This window comes from Argentina silus (assembly GCF_951799395.1).
Source record: "Argentina silus genome assembly, chromosome: 3".
In the NCBI taxonomy this organism is placed as follows: Eukaryota; Metazoa; Chordata; class Actinopteri; order Argentiniformes; family Argentinidae; genus Argentina; species Argentina silus.
In genome coordinates this window covers 28,802,787-28,829,663 of record NC_139657.1, presented here as the reverse complement: position 1 = coordinate 28,829,663, position 26,877 = coordinate 28,802,787, and the positions used below count along the sequence as shown (strand labels likewise).

Here is a 26,877-nt window from a genome sequence, read left to right as displayed (position 1 = left end):
GCATTATCAGACGTCGGTATTGTAAAGTCAGTTTTACAAGTCAGCTAAACTGAGGGAGATCTAATGGGTGATAATAATGTTCAATAAATAAGGGAGCTTATGCAATATTATATGAGGCAGACCCAGGCACACTTATATCATCAGAGGTGCCTGGGGAATGGTTTCCACAGCCTCAACATGAATGCTCATGATCACAGAAGAAGAAAAAGGTGATACTGGCACACCCTATGGCAAAGTAATATTTTTTTCAAAACAGTAGAATTTGAAAATGCATGCACATCAAGACTATTTGATTTATGTTCACTAAATTTGTGTTTTTACATTTCCTACTGAGTCACTCACTCAGAATGTCTCTGGACTAGGGAGAACATAGGCCCAACTTTAAACTGTAAGAATGAACATGAAGTGTATCTCCATAAAGCATACAGTACACATAAGTGTGACAAAGGAATGAACATGAGCTAGGTGAATGAAGCTACATGAATGAACGTATTTTAATCTTATAGTGCATGTTTGTCATGGGTTAAATTACACTGTCATTGGTACATAGAGCATAATAGACAATTCATAATAAAACACAAATGCTTCACAGATCATTTAGAAGCAAATGTCATGCTACAGTATGTTCAGTAAATGGTAGCAAATAAATCATGGTACTGTACCTCTAGCAAAGCACCTGATGTAAGAAACTGTTATAAGTCCTTTCATATTGGAAACAATTGCTCATAAAGGATATGTGAAGCTAATATAAGATCATAATGCCTCTAACATGGGAATTAATTTACTGGGACAAAAAATACATGTATCTATAATTACACACATGTAGTCCCACCTGATACTGTATATTTCATTGGTCTCACATTGTAGATGCGCATGCTCAGTGGCAGACCCTAAAACAATAAACCTTTATGGCTGGTCAAGGGGATAGGATGAAAGAAAAGTGGTATGCCTTTCCTTCAGCACTTTTCACTCGGTGAAACAAGGTGGACGAGGCAAGCAGTAAGATGGAGGTGAAAATGAAGAGGTTTCTGAGAGGGTTCTGGAACTACCGCAGCTTCATCATCATCATCCTCACCCCTCTGCTGCTGCTGCCTCTTCCACTTATTTTCCAAAACAAGGTGAGCGAGGGCACGACCCTTCACACACACACACACACACACACACACACACACACACAAGCACAAACAAATCACATACACACAAAGCAGAGATTGAGAAATGTATAGAAGACATTAAATATGCATAACACCATTCTCATAACACATCCCTACAACTCTGAGACACACAGAACGTACATTTAGAGATACTGATGATGAGGATGGGAAACCACTACTCAAGCACATACACCATATTGATCTAACTGTTGCTCATACCGAATATGTATTTTATAAATTGAATTCACTCATAAAATCACATTTAGTATTGACATCATGTGTTTGATTAAACACAATTTAATCAGTGTTAGCCCTTTATAGAGGTCAATTTCATTCATGGATTCCGCTGCATGTTTGTCTTAATAAAGGACTTTGTATTGATTGGATCAAATATATGTAATTACTTTTACATTTAAATGTATTGGCAAGGAAAAGTATTCAACTTAACTGTTGAAACATTTCCACAGCCTTCTCCATACCATGTTTCACATGTTTCAACTGGTGAATGTATTGATTTACTGCACCACCTTATCATTTATGAACGCAAGCTTGTTCATCACAGTAATCACCACTCAAGAACACGTTAACAGAAGAACACTCCACACAGAATATTCCCAACCATGGTGACACAGCAGAAACTAATATAAAATGTATATTGTAAGCACATGTTACGAACCCCTGAGAGTAACCCTCGCTAGTAGACACATTGTCAACATGCGGGCAATTATTATCTGAAAGATTTGCACATAAACAGGTACAGAGGTACCTCCAAGAATGCCTTGTGGCTGTTCCACCCCTCCCCGAGAGTGAATCCCTTACAAGTCAGCTATGCCTTCAATAACAAGCAGAGGAGGAAGAATGTCCCCCTAGCATGGGGGCAACAATCCATCACCAGTAACGGGTAACCCTAGCAATACAATCGCTACAATACTATTTTGGCCATACTGTTTAGTAAAAATGTATACAGTAAGCAACACATTTCAACATACTGAATCTCATTCATACTGAGAAATCGTCATTTGTAGCTCAACCATGTTGTTCACTGTAATTGGTTATATTTCTGTAGCGCTGCCCCCCTTAACTGCTCCATTGAATTGTGGGACTGCATTTACTTCTTGAATAGTGTGCAATGCATACTACATGGAAAGGCAAATCTAGTATGACATCCTGGTATTTTATACATTCTCAATTTTGGTACATTTTGCATACTGCAAAACATTCTAATCTTGCGTACTGAAATGACTACTGAACGTTCGCTCATGGCCACGCTGATTGGGAAGTGTCTTGTTTTTTCTACTCCTTTCCTCTAGGTGGCAGAATGTGCATTTGTGCTCATTGTCATGGCTGTGTACTGGCTGACAGAGGTCCTGCCACTGTCAGTCACGGCCCTGCTTCCTGCCATGCTCTTTCCTCTCTTTGGCATCATGAAGTCCTCTGAGGTGAGCAGTGAACAGTCTCTCATCTCAATGTTACCTTAACGGTGAAGTCTAATGTCAAATCAAATCAAATCAAATCAAATCATTTATTAAGGACCACACAACCAAGGTTGGTGGAATTTGCTTTCAGTACAGCATGTTATAAAGCTCAGAAGTGTCATATCACAAACAACACAAGACAATAACATTAACATAGACAATCAATACAGACATATACACAGACAGTATACAGCAGACAATATACACAAATTAACACATGCAGTGGTGATTTAGTGCAAAGAGTTAAGGGTCCTTATGGCTGTGGGGAAAAAACTGTTTTTGAAGCGGGTTGTTTTGGTGGATATGGATCTGTAACGCCGCCTGGAGGGCATCAGTTGTAACAGGTGGTGAGCGGGGTGAAAGGGATCAGATAATATTTTTTGTGACCGTTTGATTGTGCGTTTATGATACAGTGATTCGACTGTGGGGAGGGGGGAGCCGATGATCTTTGATGATTTTTTGACTATGCGCTGTAGTTTTTTGCGTGAATGACTGTCCAGGCTGCCGTACCAAACTGTTATGGAGGAGGTGAGGATGCTTTCAATAATGGCTGTGTAAAACTGAAGGAGGAGGTTTTGTTTTATTTTGAATTTCTTGAGCTGCCTCAGAAAAAACAGTCTTTGATGGGCTTTTTTGATGATGTGGTCTGTGTTTATGTTCCATTTGAGTGTATTACTGATGTGTGTGCCAAGAAATTTGAATGAGTCCGTTACAGTTATGGGTTCGCCAGAGATGTGAATGGGTGTTTTGAGGGAGGGTCTGCGCCTGAAATCTATGATGAGTTCTAGTGTTTTGGATGTGTTGAGCTGGAGGTTGTTGTCTTGGCACCAAGTGAAAGCTTGGGCCACCTGCTTGCGGTAGTGGTCTTCGTTATTGTTGGTTATGAGTCCGGTTATGGTTGTGTCGTCTGCATATTTAAAGAAAGTGACTGAGCTGTGGTGGGATGTCATGTTGTTGGTGTAAAGGGAGAAGAGCCAGGGTGAAAGGACACAACCTTGGGGGGCACCAGTGCTGAGGGTCAGAGGTCGAGATAAGAGGCCACTTATCTTAACCCTCTGTCGCCTTCTCCACAAGAAGCTCTGGATCCAGTGGCATAAACTGGGGTCAATGTTCATGTGCATCAGTTTGTTAAAGAGGGTGACCGGGTTTATTGTGTTGAAGGCTGAGCTGAAATCGATGAAGAGGATGCGGGCGTAGGTGTTGGGTGACTCAAGGTGTTGTAGTATGTGATGGAGGGCTAGGTTGATAGCATCCTCGACAGACCTGTTGGCACAGTAGGCAAATTGGTGGGTGTCCATCAGAGGGGCAGTGTATGATTTGAGGTGAGAAAGGATGATGGGTTCAAATGAATTCATGACCACAGATGTTAGAGCAATTGGTCTGAAGTCGTTGAGGCAGGTGGTCTTATTTGATTTTGGTACGGGGATTATGGTTGAGTCCTTGAAGCATTTTGGTACTGTACACTGGCAGAGGGAGGTGTTGAAAATGTTAGTAAATATAGGGGCCAGTTGGGCTGCACAATGGTGGAGGACAGCTGGGCTGATGTTGTCCGGGCCTCCAGCTTTCCTCTTATTGTTTTTCTTGAAGATGGCCCTCACCTCCTCCTCTTGGATGTGGAATGGGGGGTGAGGGAGGGTGGTGGGGGGGTAGTAGGGAGGGGCTGGAGATTGATCAAACCTGCCATAAAACGTATTAAGTTTGTCTGGGAGGTCAGGGTCTATGTCAGGTGGGGTGGAGGGGCTTTTTTTGTAATTGGTCATAATTTGTATTTTTTTCCAGACAGTTCTGGTGTCATTTGATGCAATCTGATGTTCCAGTTTTGCAGCATAATTTGATTTGGCTCTCCTGATAGCAGACCTTAGTTCATATTTGGCACTGCTGTATTGTACCTTGTCTCCACTGATAAAAACAGAGATCTTTTTCTTGCGCAGAAGTTGGATATCTTTTGTAAACCAGGGTTTGTTATTGCTGTAGGTTTTAACTGTTTTGGTAGGGATGCACGTCTCCGCGCAGAAATTGATGTATGAAGTCACGGTGTCAGTGAGCTCGTCGAGGCTGGTCGCAGCTGTACTGAATATGTCCCAATCAGTGCAGTCGAAGCAGCCGCTCAGAGTTTCAGTAGCCGCAGTGGACCAGGACCTTGCGGCCCTGGACGGAGCATTGGTGGATTTAAGTCTCTGTTTGTATTTCGGGACAAGAAGCAGCATGGCATGGTCGGAACCTCCAAGTGGAGCCCTCGGGAACGACCGGTAAGCTTCGCTAATAGCGACATCGCAGTGATCCAGTGTGTTAGCGCCTCTGCTGGGGCATGCCACTTGTTGAGTGTAGTTGGGAAGTTCTGTGGACAGGTTGGTCTGATTGAAGTCACCGAGCACAATGATTGCTACATCAGGTTGCGAGTTTTCCGCAGAGGAGATGTAGGAAGCTAGGTCAGTGATGGCTGTGTTTGCATTAGCCGATGGTGGGATGTAAACACAGACCATGATAACTGAGGTGAACTCTCTCGGAAGATAGGATGGTCTGCATTTGATGCTTATATATTCTAAGTAAGGGGAGCAGTGTGTTTTTAGCACTGTAGTGTTGCTGCACCAGCGTTGGTTGACCATAAAGCATGTGCCACCACCTTTGGATTTTTTGGATAACTCGACTGACCTGTCGGCGCGAGTGAGAACCCAGGCGATGTTACGGCCAGGTCTGGCACAGTGTGGTTTAGCCAGGTCTCCGTCAGGCAGATGGCAGAGCAGTCCTTGTAATCCTTATTGGTTTGGAGTAGGAGAAATAGCTCGTTGACTTTATTCCTGATAGATCTCACGTTACTCAGCAGCAGGGCCGGTAGAGGTGGGCAGTACGGGTGCTTCCTGAACTTGGCGCGGACCCCGGCTCGCCGCCTTTTCTTGGCCGGGCGTTGCCTCCAGGAGGTCGGGTAGCCAGGTGAGTTGTTTCTCGCTTGTATCTCCACAGGTGACGATGGGATCATGGAAGGATCGGTGGCTACCGAACCGTCTCTGAGCGAGAGCAGTTCCCAGCGAGTGTACACAATCCAACAGGACAACGGTTCCACACAAAACAAGGACAGAAGTGCGAGACACAGGAGCAGAGCCTGTACCGGGGCAAGCCTCACGGCCGCCATCTGGGGAGTTTTTCAGGGCCAAAAAGTTCAAATAAGTTCCAGAAGAAACTTTGTGGGCTTGCGAAGTTCTTTTGGTAGTAGAAAAAGTTTAAAAATGGTTTGGACGATAGATAGATTATAGATATAGGCGACCTGGCTCAGAATGGTCGCGGGTCTGGGGCTGGACTGCACGTTACCGCACGAGGTGCATGAGCCAAAACCACTTTTGCTCCCGTAGCTGGTTTCTGGCTAGGGCTTGGCTCGGGGGGACTTGGGGTGCTCTGGAAACCAGGGGACAGGCTTGGGGTGCTTGGGAAACCGGGAACCTTGCTTGGTGTGCTCGGGATGCTCAGGAGACTGGCTCAGTGGGCTCGGGAAACCTGGAGACTGGCTTGGTAGGCTCAGGATGCTTGGGTTCACATTGCTGGTTCATTGGGGAATCTCCACCGATAACTGATGCACTGGGCGCTGAGGCTTGGGCAGTGGCCACTCCGGGACCGGCAGCACGGCATTGCTGGGCGGAGTGGGCAAGTGCCCGAGTGCCTCCGCCATTTGCGAGATCTGCTCTTGCTGCCGCTTTAGCAGTACTGCTCGGTGGGACAAGACGCTGCAGAGCTGATTGATCTCCGCTGGGTCCATATGTGGTCTTGGCTTGCTGTGAGGTTGTATGGTGTAGGATCCAGGTGCAGAGAGGAGACCAGACGAGTGAATGTAGTAAAAGGCAAAAGCCACTTTACTTACAGTAATCCACAGGGATACAAAGGAAACACTAGAGAAATAACAAAAGACATCAGAAGCCTAGAGGAAACCAAGTCAAGACAAAGGAAGCAACAGAAAACACACTTCTGAAAGGGAAGGGTCCTAATCAGCAATTGGCAACACCTGTGAGCCAATAGTCTCTGGGGTGATCTTTGCTGCTCTCTGGCGGCCAGACGGAACCGTGACAGGTCCAGCCGACCTTTTGATAAAGGACATAATGATGAGTATTAAAACTATCACCTGTGATAAAGTGAAGGGCGCTTTGGTAGACAACATCCAAAGGTTTAAGTAGTAGTGGCTGCTGCATTTTGGTAAATGATATCACCATAATCAAGCACTGGCATGAAGGTTGATTGCACAATCAGCCTTCTGCTGAGAAGGTGTGAGTCTTAAACAACCTGCCAGTAGACCAACAAACTGTACTGTATTGTAGTAGAAGTCAAAGCTGAGTGTGCTGGAAAACCTTGCCAGTGCATAGGATATAGATTTCTCAGGCTCAATTGAATTTCCTGTCTTTTTTCGGCTATATAATCAGTAAATTGCATTTAATTTTTTACTGCATGGTCTGATATTGACCCTGATTGACATTTACTCAATGTATGTGCATACACATACATTGTTCTATGCCTAATGGGAATTTCACATGTTCAGAGCACTGCACAGTAACGTGCTGCCACAGTCTGATCATATACTAAATTGTAAAAGTTATATTTTATTCCCAAAAACACACACAAGTGCACTGTGAAAACATACTATCAGAATAACTCATGCAGTTTTTTGTTGCTAAACTCTGTTATTTCCAATAATGATTTATCTCAGTCCTCCCACGTGTCAACAAACCTGCATCTGCTCAAGCTGCTGTGACACCGATAGAAGTTACAAGAACGTCTGATCTGTCTCTGAAATTAATGGACATAGCTAGCCATTCTAACTGGTGAAATAAATAATTGCTAAATAATATCCTATTGTGTGACTCCTTATGCTAAATAACTCAATCAACATCATATGACAAGCCTGTCTGCACAAGTAGCTACAACAATGGTCTTGCGGCAGCAGCAGACTCAGCAGTAACTACAGCGATCCTAGAATTACATACCTTTCAGAAGTTATGCCTTATGTGATATCAGGGGTTTTCCCATATTACGACCACCGAGTCCGCGTCTGTGTGTAGGACCTTGTTACACCACCTCATCTGTAAAATATGGTGGAGGGGTGGTTATGGCTTGGGCATGTATGGCTGCCACTAGAACTGGCTAACTTGTCTTCATTGATGATGTAACTGCTGATGGCAGCACCAGGATGAAAACTCATTGGATGGCGCTTCATCATAAAGCAGGACAATGACCCAAAACATACTGCCATGCTCTATAGCAGTGTTTTTCAACCTTTTTTGAGCCACGGCACATTTTTTACATTGAAAAAATCTTGCGGCACACCACCAACCAAAAATGTTACAAAATGACACTCTGTAGCCTGATACAATAATATCCGTAGACTCATCAAGTTGCAATGCACATTTCCTACTGATGCGTATCTTTCCCAAAACATGACTTTCGATGTCTGTAGACATGTCATCAATACGCCTGGCAATTGTGTTATCTGAGAGCGGGACTTTAGCTCTGTCTTTAACTGCGTCAGGGCCGAGCATCTCGTTGACAATGGCTTTGCAGACAGGTAGTATTAACGTCTCTGCCACAGAGTGGGACTTTTTTGATTTAGCTACGAGTTCAGCAACTAGGTAACTAGCTTTGAGGGCTTTCTCATTTACCTTTGTGGTTTTTCCTCATAAAAGTTGCCTGTTTCTCTGTGTTTTCACGCAGGCGAACAAAATAGTCCATCGGTTTGTTTTGAAGCGACGGGTGTTTCGTTTGGAGATGGCGTTTAAGCTTGCTTGGCACCATGGCGCTGTTGGACAGCTTCTCGCCACACACCAAGCATAATGGAGTCGGTGTCGTCTCATCCCCGGTGAAAGTAAATCCGAACGAAAGATAGCTTTCGCTGTATTGCCTCAAGCTCACCGTCTTTGCTTTCTTTTTACCACCACTCATACTAGGGCCTGGTACTTCACCTGGGTCAGAATCTTGTCCAGGGCCCAGTTCGGAGTTTGCATTTTTCCTTTTTAAAAACTTCTCCATCACTGTCACCACGACCTGTCGCATGCGTCACTAATTCTCTTGTCTCAAAGAAGGAACGAGGCAATTAGCTACCTGCTGCCACCCTGACGAATATTACATTACTCTGCCAGTCACTATATTACAGCACAGACACTCGACAATGGCATATTATTTGCAGATAATAATTAATAAATGTTAATTAAAAAAAAGTGAAATTGGATAATTTCTCATGGCACACCCAACGATCTCTCACGGCACACTAGTGTGCCGCGGCACAGCGGTTGGGAAACGCTGCTCTATAGTACTATGGAGTTTTTGTCATGACCAAAAAGTGGAAAGTTGTTGATTGGAGTCAATCTCCAGATTTAAATCCTATTGAACACTTTTCATTTGTTGAAGAGACTTAACGCAAAATGTCCTCAAAACAAACAACAACTGAAGATGGCTGCAGTCCAGGCCTGGCAGAGCATCACCAGAGAAGATACCCAGCATCTGGTGGGGTCAATGGGTCGCAGACTTCAGGCAGTTATTGCATGCAAATGATTGTCAACCAAATATTAAACATGCTAATGCTTAATATGGACATTTGATTAATCTGTCCCATCACTTTTGGTGGCCTAAAATAGAGGGACTATGTCTAAAAAGTATTGAGAATCTCTACTTTAACCTCATAAACAGTAATTGTTTGATTTCAAACCCTTGGAGTGTAGAGCCAAAAGAAGAAAATGCTTCACTGTCCCATTACTTAAGCAGGACACTTTATTTCAATATACTTATTTGTCCCTAACCCCTAAGTCACTCTACCTCTTAACTCAATTAAAATAGGCTTCATTGGCATGGTAATGCCTGATTTATGGATTTGACAGAACTTGACATTTGACAGGGCTTGGTCTTTACAACAGTGTTGTCTTCAGATTTCAGTGTGTATTTGTCAAATATCTTTTTAACAAGTAGAGATGTGTCAATATGAGATGCATGTCATTTGATGAAATGTCAAATCTGACAGCAAATTGATCACATGCCTATGAGACTCTTCAACCCCCCCCCCCCCCCCCCCCTCACTCCTCCTTCTCTATCTCATCATAACCAGGTGGCTGCGGTGTACTTCAAAGACTTCCATCTACTGTTGATCGGGGTTATCTGCCTGGCCACGTCCATTGAAAAGTGGGGTCTCCATCGGAGGATTGCCCTGAAGCTGGTTACTCTGGTGGGGGTTAACCCCGGATGGTGAGCGCTCCCTGCCTTTCTCTCAATCCAATGAACCCAATGTTCCTGCTCTTAATGGACCCTTGTCTAATGACAAGGTCCACCTAGCTTGTAGCACAGTTTTCTATTAAAAACCGTTGTCAAATGATAACACTTGATAATCTTTAATGCTTTGGCTACTTGAGAAGTAGCCTTTGAAGGGGGAAGGCTATGTCTGTAGCCTTTGAAGGAAAGAGAGATATCAAGGATAAGGGATGTTGTACAATCGAAAAAGGTGTGGCCAAATGGACTTCCACCCAACCCACCTAACAAACATAAAGACAACACTGTTCTAGATGCTGATGCTCTCATGCCAGATGACATACAGTATATTACTGTAATACTAACACACCAAGTAGCAGTCCCCCAAGTGCTATGTACACCTATCCCATTGATCTGCTTTTTGGGTGCAGCTGGGGTGATATTTGGACTCCCAATGGTTTATTCCTGATTTATTGTGTGTCTAACCATTGAAGAACTGAGTTCGGGTTGTATGTGTGTCTTATGGTCACATTAGGCCATTGAGCCAGTCTAAGTATTAGCTTTGGAAGCTAATTTGAGGATACTTCCTTCCTTACTTATTTGAGTGTTATGGCTGTTGGCATCCAACATTAACAGAGCATTACCGCCAAGGCAAGGTCACCTTAAAGTCATTGCTTAACCACTGTTGTTGAAAAGAGCTTGCTTAAGTCTGTCTGGACTGCCAGATGGGCAGGGTTTACACATTTGAGACTGTTCCATTGGCTCCATCGTGCCAAGCAAAATCAATCAAGCACAGCTAAGTATCTGAAATTATTTCAAATACTATTTGAAGAGTCTGGCGCTGCTGATGTCGTTCACTGGTCACCATACCTGTGTGAATGTCCTGCTGCAGATTAATGTTGGGTTTCACCATCCCTGTGTAAATGTTGCAGGCTTATGTTGGGTTTCACCATCCCTGTGTGAATGTCCTGCTGTAGGCTCATGTTGGGTTTCATGGCCGGCTGCGCCTTCCTCTCCATGTGGGTCTCCAACACGTCTGCTGTCGCCATGGTGATGCCCATCGCGGAAGCTGTCCTCCAGCAGATCCTGAGTGCGGAGGGTGAGGGCGAGCAGCAGCATCGGGCGGCCAGCCAGCTGGGCATTGACAACCCTGGGCTGCAGCTGGAGGGTGGGTCTAACTTGAATTTGAAATCAAGTCTAAACTTTGGTGACACTATTCACTTCAATGTCATGTCCCCTGTTAATCAACTTGATACAATAACAACTATTATTTATTATTTGAAACACTGTACATTATTCCTCTTGTAGAAATTGAAAAGCAGTTTGAGACAAAGGAAGAGAGGATAAGGTAAATCCTATGTTTTTGCTTCTACTGTATTATAAGTGTTATAACGTGTCACATAATGTGTCACATTCGGTAGGTTAGGTTAGTAAATACTTGTTTGTCTCTGGTGGCAGAGAAAAGAATCCAGATGCAGCAGGGTACTCTATTCCCGAGGAACCTCCCTCTCAAACCAAAGTAAGTAGGAAGGACACAGTCACTATGGGTCACACTTGAAACAAATTAGATATTTTTATAAACCCTTTATAAAGCCTAGATATAGACGCTTCATAAATCATCTTGTAGCGTGCAGCAGGGTAGAGTAGCTTGTCCTAAGCAGGGATGGAACTGACACCCTTCCTCCTGTCAACCGACTGCTCTAGCTACTACTCCAAAGGAGTTAACTCGCTTGGATGAGATGCTAACAGACATGGTTGTTACAATATGTAAGTAAATATCATGCTACATAAAGGTTGGCCACATTTGGCATTATACCATGTCAGACTTATGAGGGATCTATGGCAGCTTTATGAGGGGTTTATGAATGTTTCACTTTTATACATAGTCATTCGGTAAGTATCATATTGCTGTTATTAGAGTACCGTAATACCTCATATGACAATGACACTTTCGATGCACAAATGGAAAATATTTGAAGTGTTAGTATTTAACATTACATTTTTGCCACACCATATTGTTACATATGTGATATTAGACACATTTCAGTTTGATGACAGTGATTAGCTATTACACATGCATAATTATGTACAGTAGTTGATATCTCTATTCACAAATGAGCTGTTGCACTTTCAATATGACACAGTGCCCTGCATAAGTAATGGGACAGTGAAGCATTTTCTCTTCTTTTCGCTCTATATTCCAAATGTTTACATTTTGCATAGTCCCCCTGTTTTACAGTACCCAAATGTAATGGGACAATCGGCTTGACAGGTGTTTGTGATAAGTCAGGTGTGTTCCGTCACATCATTTGTGCAGGCATAAGAGAGCTGTCAATGTCTAGTATTGATTCTAGACTTTGCATTTGCCTTTGGAGTTTGCTTTGGTGTCTGTCAACATGTGGATCAAAGAGGTCTCAATGAAAGTCAAGGAAGCCATCATTAGGCTGACAAATGAGAAACAAAGCCAAAACCTTTGGCTTGCCAAAATCAACAGTTTAGAACATCATTAAGAAAGAAGAAAAAGCACTGGTGACCTCAGCAATCGCACATGGACTGGTAGGCCAAGGCAGACTTCGACAGTGGATAACCAAAGAATGCTCACATAATTAAGAAAACCCCCCAAAAAGCTGTCCCACAGATCAGGAACACTCTCCAGGTGGTAGGCGTGAATGTCACAGAGACTACCATCTGCAGAATACTTCATGAGCCAAACCACAGACGCTTCACTGCAATGTACAAGTTGTCCTCAAAAAGGTTGGTCAGGTTACAGTTTGCTAAAAAGTACCTAAAAAGCCTGCATAGGCCTGGAAAAGTCTGGTATTGTGGACAGATAAGATGAAAATGATCATGTACCAGAAATATTGCAAGAAGTTTGGAGGAAAAAGAATATTAGGTTGGGCATGTATAGCTGCCACAAGAACTGGCTAACTTGTCTTTATTGATGATTGTAACTGCTGACAGCAGCAGAATGAATTCTGAAGTGTATAGAAACATCTTGTCTGCTCGAGTGCAAGCAAATGCCTCCAAATTCATTGGATGGGCCAACAAATGGAAAGGTCTTGACTGGCCAAGTCAATCTTCAGATTTAAATCCAATTGAACATGCATTTCATTTCCTTATGATAAGATTTTAGGCAAAAAGACCTTAAAACAAACAACAACTGAAGATGACTGTAGTACAGCCCTAGCAGAGCAACACCAGAGAAGATACCTAGCATCTGGTGGGATCAATGGGACGCAGATTTCAGGCAGTTATTGCATGCAAAGGATTGTCAACAAAATACTAAACATGAGTGATTAATTTGGACGTTTCATGAATCTGTCCCATTACTTTTGAGTACCCTGAAATAGTGGGACTATGCATAAAAAGTGGTGCCATTTCTGAATGGTGAATACAGTACTGTATGTACAACAATACCATCAAATAAAAGCTGAGAATCTCTACTTTAACATCATGGTAATGATGAAATCCAAACTATTGGAGTGGTGAGCCAAAAGAAAAAATGCTTCACTCTCCCATTGCTTACGCAGGGCTGTATTTGTATATTACCATAACATACTGTATACATTATACTGTACTACCTTCATCTTCTAAAGGGGCATTACCGAAGCAAGAGAGATCACATGATGTGCAAGGGCCTGTGCATAGCCATCGCATACTCCTCCTCATTGGGAGGGATTACCACCCTGACTGGAACCTCCACCAACCTCATCTTCTCAGAGTATATCAATCAGTGAGTTCATTAAATTAAGCTGATATAGATTCGTGTGTAACCGAGTTGAGATGGTAAACTCACTCCTCAAGTTCAAGCACCCCCACCCGCGCCGTAGAATTACTAACTTTTCGTGGCTTCAATCGGGTATTTGAGGAGACGGTCACATGTTGGAAGGTCAGAGGTCGTAAATTTGAGACTCGGTTGGAGCAACTTGAATTGCGGGGCTACTGTTTGCAACAACTTGATGTCTGTTTCATTGGTGCATGACACACAGGTGCACAGTTAGCGCTCAGCTCAACGGCTGGGCTTGCTGTGGTGTCGTGAGTTTAGAGCAACCTTGTATCATAACCTAAAGGTGCAAATATTGACGTTCAAGCACTTTTCCTATTCATCATATTATAAGACAATCGGAAGAAGTGGGATGCGGAAAAATACAAACATCCAGGAGGGCACTTTGTGAATGGCAGGGCAAAGGGGCAGGTTATTTGTCCCCTTTCACCCCCCCCTGTGCTTGTCCCTGGGGGGGTGAAACAACTTCTGTTTACACATGCCTGTGTGTGTCTTCCTGTCATAATTAAAATCCTACAGTATACCCCAGATGCATGACTAGATCTTAGCTTGGTCAAGGATACATACAATTTGATACAATTGACAAACCCTTCTTATCCATCCACTATACCTTTATTGTATGTCCAAATAACATATACTTGAAACTTTCAATCTAATCCATTCAACTTGATTTGACTGCAGGTTTTACCCAAAATGCAAGTCCGTAAACTTTGGAAACTGGGTCCTCATGTGCCTCCCAATCAGTATAATTGTACTGCTGTTGTCATGGATTTGGCTTCACTGGATGTTCATCAGCTCAGAGTGAGTTAATTATCAGTGTCAGTAACCTTATTTGCAAATGTCAAGTCATGGATCATTGCTATTACATACCTAACAGTTTAACCATCATCCTTTATTTGTCCTGCATGCCACGGATATGTTTGCATGCTTTTGGAAACCCAGAGAAAACCCAAAGTCAATGAATCAATTGAATTGGAGCGCAGGCTCGTCATCCATCAGTTCTATAATGTGATCAATAAAACCACACAGCTTCAGGTCGCTGGTGCGACGTGGAGAGCGCTCGGAGAGAGAGAGGGCCACAGCCCGAGTCATAGAGGAGGAGTACAATGCACTGGGGCCTATGAGGTGATCCATTCATAGTTTTCCTTTGTGCGTGTGTGTGTGTGTGTGTGTGTGTGTGTGTGTGCGTGCGTGTGCATGTGTGCGCGTGTGTTCATTTGTACTGCATGTGCCTGCACATGAGAAATCAAAAATAAATCAAATCAAATTTTATTGATTGGTCACGTACATTGCATACATCGTAAGTGATATAGTGAAATGCTTTTGGTAATCGAGCTCCTCATTCAACAACAATAAAACAAATCAACAATACAAAATAATATAATAATAATCAAATATATACAGTAAGTGTGTGTGTGTATGTACTTGCATGAGTGAGTATGTCCGTATGTGCAATTGTGTGCATGTGCGTGTATAAAATTTGCCTGACACCCTGAATTCCCCACCACCCCCCATCCCAGTTCCCAGGAGGTGGTGACCCAGGTGATCTTCCTGCTGATGGTTGTGCTGTGGTTTACCAGGAACCCTGGCTTTGTGCCAGGCTGGGCCTCCCTGTTCCCTGAGTGAGTTCAATCACCTATGAGTTCAATACCCAATCCTATATCCACCCCTAGCCCCAAACCACTATGTTCTTATGTGGCGGCTGGACAGGTGAAAGCAATACGCTCTTAATTCCACCTAGCCAGAATATTCATATTTATTTACACATACACCTGTACAATCCTCTCAGATCTACAGAATTGTATAAAGCAAGTGACTATAGGGGTCGATTTGGGATTGGGCACTTCACTACTCTAGAGATGTTGTATATTAAGGATATATGCCACTCCCTTGATTTACAATTGGTTTTGCGAGAGAGGGGAATATGACGCCAGTCCCACGTGGGGATTACATTTCTGATGTGGGGATTACATTTCTTACATTTCTGACCAAGTGTCACTGATAGATTCGTTCCTAGGACCAATCGCACCTTTCTCACTCTGTTTCCCTGTGCAACACGTGTAAGACTAGAGTGGGAACCAAGAGAGGCAAGGAGAGAGCCAAATTAAGCCATTACAACAGCTTTTTACTATATACCCCACTACATTCTTCGACACACTTCTTGCTGCAAATGCTTGTCAACAATCTCCGTGCCACAGACATGAGTTGGAGAGAAACACTGTGTAGAGCTTGAGGACGTATGTGTGGGCCTAACCACAGTGCCGTTGTGTAGTGCTCCCCATCCCTGTCGACAGTAGTAAACAAACTGGAGTAATCAGATAATTTGACACAAGCTACAAAGTAGCATGGCACAACGACTGTAGTGAGTAAACGTGCACACCCAGTCCAGACAGGACTGTAAGCTTCACTAAGATGGCGGAAGATAGGTACCATGCCTGTTACCTGAGCCGAATAGGCAACGTTGCTATCAAGCCACGAGGTTAGCAGTAGCTAACGAGAGGGTGCTAACTCGAAACCTAGGGGTGATTTTTTGATGCTGACCTCAATTTCGAGAAGCAAATCAAAACAGTTGTACAGTCATATTTTTTATCAATTGAGAAACATTTCCAAAATACTGCCAATCTACAAAAAGTCATCCATGCATTCATCTCATCTCGTTTAGATTATTCCAACTCCCTCTAGCTATGCTAGGTCTCATACACAGCCCCTACCTCCCTCCACCAGCCTGGACTAAATGCACTTTAAAAATAGTCCATATTTATGTAGCCCGTATTTAGTTTTTAGTATTTAATGCTATAATTGCACCTTACCTTTTTGCACCTCACCTAACTGCAAAGACATTTACAACTGCACCTCGCCTGTATAAAATACTGCTAATGTTGTATGTTGTATGTGTATGTTATGTGTGATACCCCTATGTCTGTATGCTACTTGGAACCTGAATTTCCCCCTGGGATAAATAAAGTTTCTATCTATCTATCTATCTTCTTCCCTCAGTAAAAACTCCCTTTCACGGTTACAAAGTTAGCCTTTTAACAAGAACTCGGAAAAGAGACCACATCACTCCAATATTAGCCTCCCTACACTGGTTACCTGTTAGTTTTAGAATTGATTTTAAGATTTTACTAATCACTTTTAAGGCTCGGCTGGGTCTGGAACCAGACTAAATTTCTGCCATTTTAATCCCCTACGAGCCTCAGCGCAGCCTAAGATCCTCAGGCAGGGTCCTTCTGGCTGTTCTGGAGTCTAGACTGACGACAAGTGCCTTTGCCATCTGGAACAACCTGCCTAAGGATATTAGGCTAGCAAGATCGGTATTTTCTTTTAAATCTCTTCTTAAAACTCATTTTTATAGACTAGCCTTTAATTGATACTGTAGCGGATGCCACTATATAATTGATAGTAGCATCCGCTACACTGATATAATTCACCAGCATGTTTGTATTGTGTTATATGGGCTAGGGCTTTTTAAGACTGGGTCGCAGTTGTGACGTAGGGGGATAAGCATTTTGTTTTATGCGCCGGTTGTTTTTTTTTTATGCTAGTTGTGAAGTTAAAATAAACTCACCACATTTGGGCTTTTCACTGCAAACAACTCTCCGGTTCCTTTGTTCCCTTCAACTCCTACAATACTACATTATTCTTTTTAATGTGTTGTGTTTTACTGTTTTCCTACTTAGATTTTATTTTTTTATTTTTTAAAAAGGTGCCATACAAATAAAGTTTATTATTATTTATTATTTATTATTATTATTATTATTATTATTATTATCAATAATAATAATAATAATAAATGCTACATCGCCTATTCTTTGATAATATAAACATAAAAAAGCATAGTTTGATCATGACATCGCAATCGCATGCGGCATTGTTGATTGTTTGATTGTTGCATTGTTGAGGAGCAAGCTTGCCCTAAGCATTATATTGCTCTGTATCATGTATATTGTGTATTTGTTAAATAAACTTTTATTTGATTTGATGTAGCAAATAATTTATCGGCAGATCATAGTTGCTTTCATGTAGGCCTATGGCTTTCCCTTCAGCAGAAAAACGACAGAAAACTTCCAGAGAATAGTTTTGCAATCGCAGCGATTCTAAACGTGAATTGTCGAGGGAAATGTAAACAGTTGAATGTAAGGATGCTATTAAAACTAAACATATTGCGTTATAAAAACATTATGTAGGCACCTGCTGCAACTAACACATTATTTTACTTGCATAGCAAAGTCAAATGTTTGCACTCTGGAGCCCTGCTATAGGTTTTGGGAATATTGTTATTTCTTGCACAAAAAAAGAAAAAAATGCTTTTACTGATGTGTTATGGAACGTCTTTGTTACTTGTTTCCATGCTCTGTGGGTATCGATGGCTAGCTATGGAGATATCTATAACCTAGCACTGTCAGTGTATTTGTGGCTTTGTTTTGGTGGAAGTGTTTGGATTGCAACAAGGTTTCTATGGTTGACCAGCACTAATAGGGGACATAATGTTGTATGGTTGACCAGCACTAATAGGGGACATAATGTTGTATGTTGGAATCTACTTCCATTGGGGTTATGGTATCGGATCATTATCTGGTGTCATGGTTGGAACGTTGCTTCATTGGTATCAGATCATTATCAGGTGCCAGGGTAGGAACATTGCTGTATTTGCACTTTTGGTAAAAGTATGTACTTGTGGTAGAAACAAGGACAGCATATATAGGTAGAGAGCTTGATCAGTAAAGCAGTCAGTTCATCCTTCACACTTCATGTGTCAGTCTCTTGTATCCAGGCTTAATCAAGTATATAACAAACACATGTTGTAAACCATGTTACAATACATACACTTGTCTATTTCAGATCAAATGAGCAAACATCATTGGACAGAAATGTGTACATTTTTTGTGATCAAAATGTTTTATTTGAAATGGTCATGAATTATTTTTTTACTGCCCTATAAAACAGTGCCCTGCGTAAGTAATGGGACAGTGAAGTATTTTTTCTTCTTTTGCCTCTATACTCAAAACGTTTGGATTTGAAATCAAACAATTACTATGAGTTTAAAGTAGAGATTTTCAGCTTTTATTGAAGGGGTTTTCCGTACATATTGCTATCACCATGAAGACATTACAACACATTTTGTACTTAGTCCCACTATTTTAGGTCACCAAAAGTGATGGGACAGATTTATCAATGTCCAAATTAAGCACTCATGTTTAGTTTTGGTCGCCAATCCTTGGCATGCAATAATTGCCTGAAGTCTGCGACCCATTGATCCCACCAGATGCTGGGTATCTTCTCTGGTGATGCTCTGCCAGGCCTAAACTGCAGCCATCTTCAGATGTTTGTTTTGAGGATGTTTTGCTTTAAGTCTCCTCTTCAGCAAATTAAATGCATGTTCATGCAATCTGGAGATTGATTTATCCAGTCAACTTTCCACTTTTTGGCCCTGAAAAACTCCCTAGTTGCTATGGCAGTATATAGTAATAGATGCCCAAGCCATAACACCATATTTCATAAATTAAATGGTACGCTGTGAATATTTGGCAGTTCCTTTTTTTTCTCCACACTTTACTCTTGCCATCACTCTAGTACATGTTAATCTTTGTCTCATCTGTCCACAATATCTTTTCCAGAACTCTACTGGCTGTTTTACATACTTTTTAGCAAACCATAATCTGGCCATCTTGTTTTTGTAACTAACTAGTGGATTACACCTTGCAGTGTAGACACTGTAGTTCTGCTGGTAAAGTCTTCTGCAGATGATAATGTCTGACACATTCATGCCTACCTCCTGGAGAGTTTTCCTGATCTGTGCGACAGTTGTTTTGGGTTTTTTCTTTAACATGGTGAGCATTCTTTGACCATCCACTGTAGAAGTCTTCCATGGCCTACCAGGCCGTTTTGCGATTTCTGAGCTCACCAGTGCTTCCTTTCATTTTCATGATGTTCCAAACTTGATTTTGGTAAGTCTCCTCATGGTCTTCATTTTGACAGACACCAATAGCAGACTCCAAAAGCATACCAATGCCTAGAATCAATACTAGACATTGACAGCTCTCTTATGCCTGCACTCATGATGTGACGGGACACATCTAACGAACCAGAAACACCTGTGAAGCCAATTGTCCCATCGGTTTTGGTACTCTGAAATAGGGGGACTATGCATGAAAAGTGTTTTGTAATTTCCGAATGGTGAAGCCAATATGTACACAAATACCATCAAATGAAAGCAGAGAATTTAATTTAACCTCATAGTAAATATTTGATTTCAAATCCAAACTTTAGAGTGTAGAGCCAAAAAATGAACAAAAATGCTTCACTGTCCCATTACTTGCACAGGGCACTGTAGGTAGAGCCAGCTGTGGTTATAACAGGTCCTTGCATCTGACACTTTGACAAATGTGGCATATCCCTTTTGCCAACCTCTGTCACATGACTTTTTCTTATAAATGATTTAAGAAGCATCTACGTATGTCGGCCTTGTAAAGAGTTTAATAAGGCTTCATGAAATTCCTTTAAAGTGTGACCGCTTTTTCTCTTCATGCACAGATATGAAGGCTATGCCACAGATGCTACTGTGGCCCTATTGCTGGGGCTCCTGCTCTTTATCATTCCGGCAAACAATCCCTCTACCAGCAAATACGGTAAATCCTCCATAACATTACACTTGGTCCAGGTCATCCATAAAATAATAACTGACAAACTGACAATGGCCCACAATTTATTTGCAATAAATATTTACACAGTGAGACGTTTGCTAGTTTCCCTCTCTTGTCCTCATACAAACTATACCACCAACTGTGCAACCCATTACAGGGAGTCAAAAACAGTGTCCATTTTTAAATCAAGACTAAATACTTTTCACCATGGGATATGCCCCCTATCCAATCACGCCTGGGACAGGCTGACGGAGCTTTGCATGGCGCGCCCATTTCATTCTATGAACCACCTCTTCACTCCCTCACCTCTTTCAGAGAACCAGGGTTACATACTCAACATACACTTTCAGTTGACTCGGTTTGACATCTTACCACATTACACATGTCCCGATTGCCAAAGCCCGTACAGAAACCTAAGAGAGAACATAGGTCCACCCATACTCATCTCCAGTGTCAAAGACTATGCACCATAGAAGGTGCAGTGACATCCAGGCGGTAGAATCAAACGAAATTGTGAGGGGAACAATGGCGTTTCGTCATTCAGGGCCAGGCCCCACCAGCAGATGGCGCTGTTGCGCGAATTAAACATCACCCTGTCATATAATTGTATGTTAATATCCTACCGTTAGCAAATCGGATACATTTGTCTTTGGTTAATTAAACATTCTGTGCTTTAGTTTATTTTCCTTGAGTATGGAATGAAATTTGCTGTTTTTCGCAGCTGGCTGGCTCAGTGCTACTCTTCCAGGCATTTTGTCTTTCTCTTGCTGCAGCACCTTTTTGAACCACTAGGGACCATGGGACCACTTGAGCTTGCCGTTGACTCAATGAAGAGGCATACTTTGAGCATGCGCACAACCATTTTCCCCACTCAGAGTTTCATTGACAGAGACGGGCCAGTCCTGTTCTGGCCCTACCACCATATATGGTAGTGGGGCCATGGTCTCTCCGTTGTCAACGACAAGCTCAAGTGATGTAGGCTATATCCAACTGCGTTCATGCCAGATAATGTGTTTTGTTTGACTGTGGTTCCACTGGCATGCATCTGAGCGTTTTTGACAGTGGCCCCACCAACATTTTGGGGTCAGCCAATTAGCCAATCAGCCGATTTCTGTCAGCTGCAGCTTTGGATATGATGTCATATCCTATGGTTTTAGCTTGAGTGTGTAAAACTCTGTGCTGAAGGAGGTTTGATGCCGAAACGTGTCCACAGTGACTATGCTGATTATACATGAAACCATCATTTATTTTACTATTTGAGAGTGCTGGCCGTATTATTTACATTAAGTATGTTAGGCTATGAAAGGCTAACATGCTACATGCTACTGTACATGCTACATGCTACTGTACCTGTGGGCGCGGCACTTACCCACGACAATCACTGGATCTGATTCTTTTGACTTAATGCCATTGTACCTTTTGGCCTAGCCATTTTTACAATGACATTGTTGTGTTTATTTGATTCATTAGCAGCCCAATTATTTGAGATTTGTAGATGGCAATCGAGTCGTGCTTGCCTTGAGGCTCACTTTCAGACTTGTTAAAGAGACATTTTAGCCAAGCTCTTTTGGATCTTACCAGCATTTTCATTTATCCATTTTGTTTCATTCATTCATCAAGGAAGATCAAGATTAGCCTCTTAAATGGATTCAATAAAAAAAATAATGTTGCTCCTGTCCCATCCATCCTGTCTCTCCTAGGCTGTTGCGTAGGCTTAAAACATTTGTAGTGCTTATTTAACAATATTATAGCCTATTATTTATAGCCTATTATTTAAAAGACAGTATAGTCTTGTGCGAGTCGGCAATGTCAGTAATTTGTGCGACTGCAGGGTCTTTGCAGCCTCTTAATCTCTGTTTTTGTCCTGTAAAAATATGACCACAACGTAATTTGCAATAAGCTACATGGTGTGAGATTTGTCTGCTCCACTGATCAACAAACACAGGGGAGGGGGTAGGCTATCAACAGTATCATGGCCCATGATGTGTGGCCTGCAATTATGATGATGCTGGGTCACAATCGCTGGTAGTTGTGTGGTTGGTATAGGCCTACTGTGATCAGTGAAAGTAAGCTGTCATTTTGACATGTTGTTATTCATATTATTCTGTAGGCTATAATAAACTCACAAATGTTAATCTGTAAACAAATTATACACTCACTTATACACTGGCCAATTTATTAGGTACACCTTGCTAGTACCGGGTTGGACCCCCTTTTGCCTTCAGAACTGCCTTAATTCTTTGTGGCATAGATTCAACAAGGTGCTGGAAACATTCCTCAGAGATTTTGGTCCATATTGACATGATAGCATCACGCAGTTGCTGCAGATTTGTTGGCTGCACATCCATGATGCGAATCTCCCGTTCCACCACATCCCAAAGGTGCTCTATTGGATTGAGATCTGGTGACTGTGGAGGCCATTGGAGTACAGTGAACTCATTGTCATGTTCAAGAAACCAGTTTGAGATGATGTGAGCTTTGTGACATGGCGCGTTATCCTGCTGGAAGTAGCCATCAGAAGATGGGTACACTGTGGTCATAAAGGGATGGACATGGTCAGCAACAATACTCAGGTAGGCTGTGGCGTTTAAACGATGCTCAATTGGTACTAAGGGGCCCAAAGTGTGCCAAGAAAATATCCCCCACACCATTACACCACCACCACCAGCCTGAACCGTTGATACAAGGCAGGATGGATCCATGCTTTCATGTTGTTTACGCCAAATTCTGACCCTACCATCTGAATGTCGCAGCAGAAATCGAGACTCATCAGACCAGGCAACGTTTTTCCAATCTTCTATTGTCCAATTTTGGTGAGCCCATGCAAATTGTAGCCTCAGTTTCCTGTTCTTAGCTGACAGGAGTGGCACCCGGTGTGGTCTTCTGCTGCTGTAGCCCATCTGCTTCAAGGTTCGACGTGTTGTGCGTTCAGAGATGGTCTTCTGCATACCTTGGTTGTAACGTGTGGTTATTTGAGTTACTGTTGCCTTTTGTAATGATGATTTTCGGATGTTGAAGAATGCAGTCACCGGTGATGTAAATAAAGTAGATACGCCGAATAAAAGTTGGATCAGGATAGTTTAACTCAGATCGATCTGGGCTCACAATGGAAGATACATGGTCAATGTATATTTCCCACAAGAGAGCAACGAAATGGGGGTTTCGCTCCTATTAATACAGAAAGAAAAATAAGTCTTTGTAAGTCTCCCCCCCATACCATATGTGGCTTGGTGCCAGTAAGTCTGGAGGTTGGGGTACTCTAGGCTATGTTCCACATCTGGTTAGCATTACAATAGAGTCGTAAATAGTTTGCCCCCAACTAAAATTCCTCACAACACCTTTCTATCATCTCAAACCAGTCTGGCCATTCTCCTCTGACCTCTGGCATCAACAAGGCATTTTCGCCCAGAGAACTGCCGCTCACTGGATATTTTCTCTTTTTCGGACCATTCTCTGTAAACCCTAGAGATGGTTGTGCGTGAAAATCCCAGTAGATCAGCAGTTTCTGAAATACTTAGACCAGCCCGTCTGGCACCAACAACCATGCCATGTTCAAAATCACCTTTCTTCCCCATTCTGATGCTCGGTTTGAACTTCAGCAGGTCGTCTTGACCATGTCTACATGCCTAAATGCATTGAGTTGCTGCCATGTGATTGGCTGATTAGATATTTGTGTTAACGAGCAGTTGAACAAGTGTAGCTAATAAAGTGGCCGGTGAGTGTATTTTCCCTGTTTTAGTCTACTGCCTGTATCCAACCTGTCATTTTTAGTTGCCTAACTATCTGTATTTTTACCATATTTTATCATAACTTAACAATAACTTATCATACTTGGGTACAAATGAATATCTTTCATATAGGTGTCATATCAATGCTGTAGCCTTGGACAGTTCTTGATATGTGTGACATTCATGATCTGTAGGCGCAACATTTTGCCACAGCTCCAGTGTGTGCTTGCTTGAGCACTTTGAGCTCGCTCATATGCCTGCACATATGGCCTATGAGAGAATGTGTGATGATGGTATAGTAGATCCATATCCATATCCATATACTTTCCATATACCATTTCCACTCTTCATCTCTGTAATTCATGCGCTGATCTCATGAATTAAGAATATAAGAAACTCAATTTTGCCAATCTATCTGATAAGGCAAGCTGGTAAGGCAAAGATCTGCAATCACAAACCATTCTCCAATTTTTATTTGAGTGATTATTTGGAGGGAACACCATTTATACCAACAGAAGGATGGATCTTTTCAAACATCCTTCACAGCTCTTGTCACCACCTTGTGGTGGCTTTCAGCAGCACTTCACAAGCCTTCACAACTGCCGCATATGAGATGTCAAACTGAGTTGACTGAAAGAGAACACACTTTTTTTTACTTACATTTTCTTTTGTTTTGTTTGTCACATTCTTATTATTGTATTGTATGTGATGTAGAGAGAGATGTAATCCAACTGTCTTCATCTAGAGGCCATGATCACATGGAAGGAATTCCATGCATGTATGCCGTGGGACGTTGCACTACTCGTGGGTGGAGGTTTTGGCCTTGCTGAGGGCACCAAGGTACAGTCCATATGACCATCATCCACCACCATCATAATCATCATCATCGAAAGAAAAGCTTATATTTATATATTATAGCATCCTTTTCAAGGAAGTAAATACAAGCTTGTCATCAGAATATCTATGAGGCTTTAAAGGAGCAACGTATGTTGGAAACCCCTGGCAACAACATGTTGGAAACAACATGTTTGTGTGCAAATCGATTGTCGGGTAGTACTCCTTTAAAACAAGTCTAGGCTTCCTACCATGCTTTGAATGTTAGCTATAGTTAGGTCATTGATGTCACATTGCATTGTTGGCTAAATAATTATAATTAATAATTGTGTTGTTTTGTGTAAAGTACAGTGTAGTGTATATAGGTATATATAGAAAGTATGGTAGGACCTACACACTTTCAAATGTATGGAGAAATCAGCTAAAAAGGATAAAATAAGCTAAATTGTCCAAAATACTGTGTGTTCCTATCATGCATTATGCTCACTGGTGATACAGGATAGGTTTTTTTAATTCTGGTGTCTGTGTGTCTGTGTGTCTCATCTGAAGGTGTCTGGTCTGTCCTCTTGGGTGGCAAACTTACTCACTCCTCTGGGGAGCCTCCCTGTTATAGCGACAGTCACCATCGCCTGTGTCATTGTCACCTCGGTCACAGAAGTGGCCAGCAACGCAGCCACCACCACCATCTTCCTCCCTATCCTCGGCCCACTGGTGTGTTTACATTTAATAATAATAAATAATAATACAAACACATTTTTGTATTTGTAAAGAGCTTTTCATTATGTGATGATTACATGCCATTTTAATTCACTGTAAACATACACTCTGCCTTTACTATTGTACACATTAGTACTAATCATGAAATATAGCTATGAGATTTAATGGAGACACAACAATGTTTGCTTTGGTTATGTTCTTAACCCAGGCAATGAATATAACTTTGCTATGTCAGTCATTTCTGTCTGTCACTTTTTGATGCTTCATAAGTACTCCATAAGTTACATTCAAGGACAAAACCGACTTATGTATGTGTATGTGTGTCTGTGTGTTCCTTGATGTAATGTGTGTTTCCCCTCTTTGCGGTGGTCCTTGATCAAGGCTGAAGGGATCCGTGTGAACCCGCTCTACATGTTGATACCCACAACCCTCTGCATGTCCTTCTCCTTCCTGCTTCCTGTGTCGAACCCTCCTAATGCCATTGTATTTGCTTATGGCCATCTTAGGACTATTGACATGGTGAGCCTATCATACTGTACATTTGAATTTCATTTTTTTCAAACTGAGATGTTTTCAATTTATAAAAAAGAATCTCCCATCACAGAGCATACCTTGGATTGTTATAAGCATATCATACACTTTTGGGTTCATTGTTGAACCCTTACCACAGAGGGTTCTAAAGTTTAAACCTTTTGGGTTCTATTTAGAACCCTCTGTGGAAAGGCTTCAACGTGGAACCCAAAGGGGTTCTTCAAAGGGCTCCTCTGCAGGGACAAATGAAGAACCCTTTTTTTTTTAAGAGTGTATGATAAGCTTATAACAATGTGAGTTAGGTTTTGTGATGGGAGATTTATCATGTCATGAATTCATAATTCTGTCAAATTATAACCAATTTATATTGTCATTGTATTCAGTGGTATTGACAATTAACCATGGCTTTTGTTTGTCTAATGCTGCTTCATTATGTTATTTCAGGTGAAGGCGGGGCTTGGTGTGAATGTGATTGGTGTCCTTGCAGTACTATTGGCTGTGACAACATGGGGAGTCCCATTATATGATCTGGATACTTATCCTGATTGGGCGCCGGTCCTTCCCCTATCCAACACCACTGGGTGGTGATATAATTATCAGAAAAATACTATGTGGTGGGAATTCCATTTTTAAGGCTGCATTCAGACATAGGTGGATGGAAATCATGAAAGACACATTCCGCATTTGTCTATCCGCCAAAAGTTAGACTAATTTTAATTTTTGATGCATGTAAGAAAGGGATGGACAAATTACGGATGACCGTCCATAATCACCATTGTCCATAAAGGTATGATCATCATA

At 42.0% G+C, this 26,877-nt stretch overlaps 1 protein-coding gene across 1 annotated transcript; it reads left to right on the top strand.

The window, feature by feature from the left end:
* Positions 1–1,016: 1,016 nt before the first annotated feature.
* Positions 1,017–26,664, top strand: slc13a1 (solute carrier family 13 member 1; the record flags this gene model as incomplete). Its single annotated transcript, XM_083666564.1, has 15 exons — positions 1,017–1,118; positions 2,465–2,593; positions 9,702–9,838; positions 10,816–11,006; positions 11,147–11,186; positions 11,297–11,357; positions 13,435–13,571; positions 14,304–14,423; positions 14,652–14,747; positions 15,143–15,244; positions 20,157–20,251; positions 24,740–24,834; positions 25,378–25,539; positions 25,927–26,064; positions 26,521–26,664. 15 exons carry the CDS (start codon positions 1,017–1,019, stop codon positions 26,662–26,664), a joined length of 1,749 nt encoding a protein of 582 aa, XP_083522690.1.
* Between the last annotated feature and the right edge of the window lie 213 nt (positions 26,665–26,877).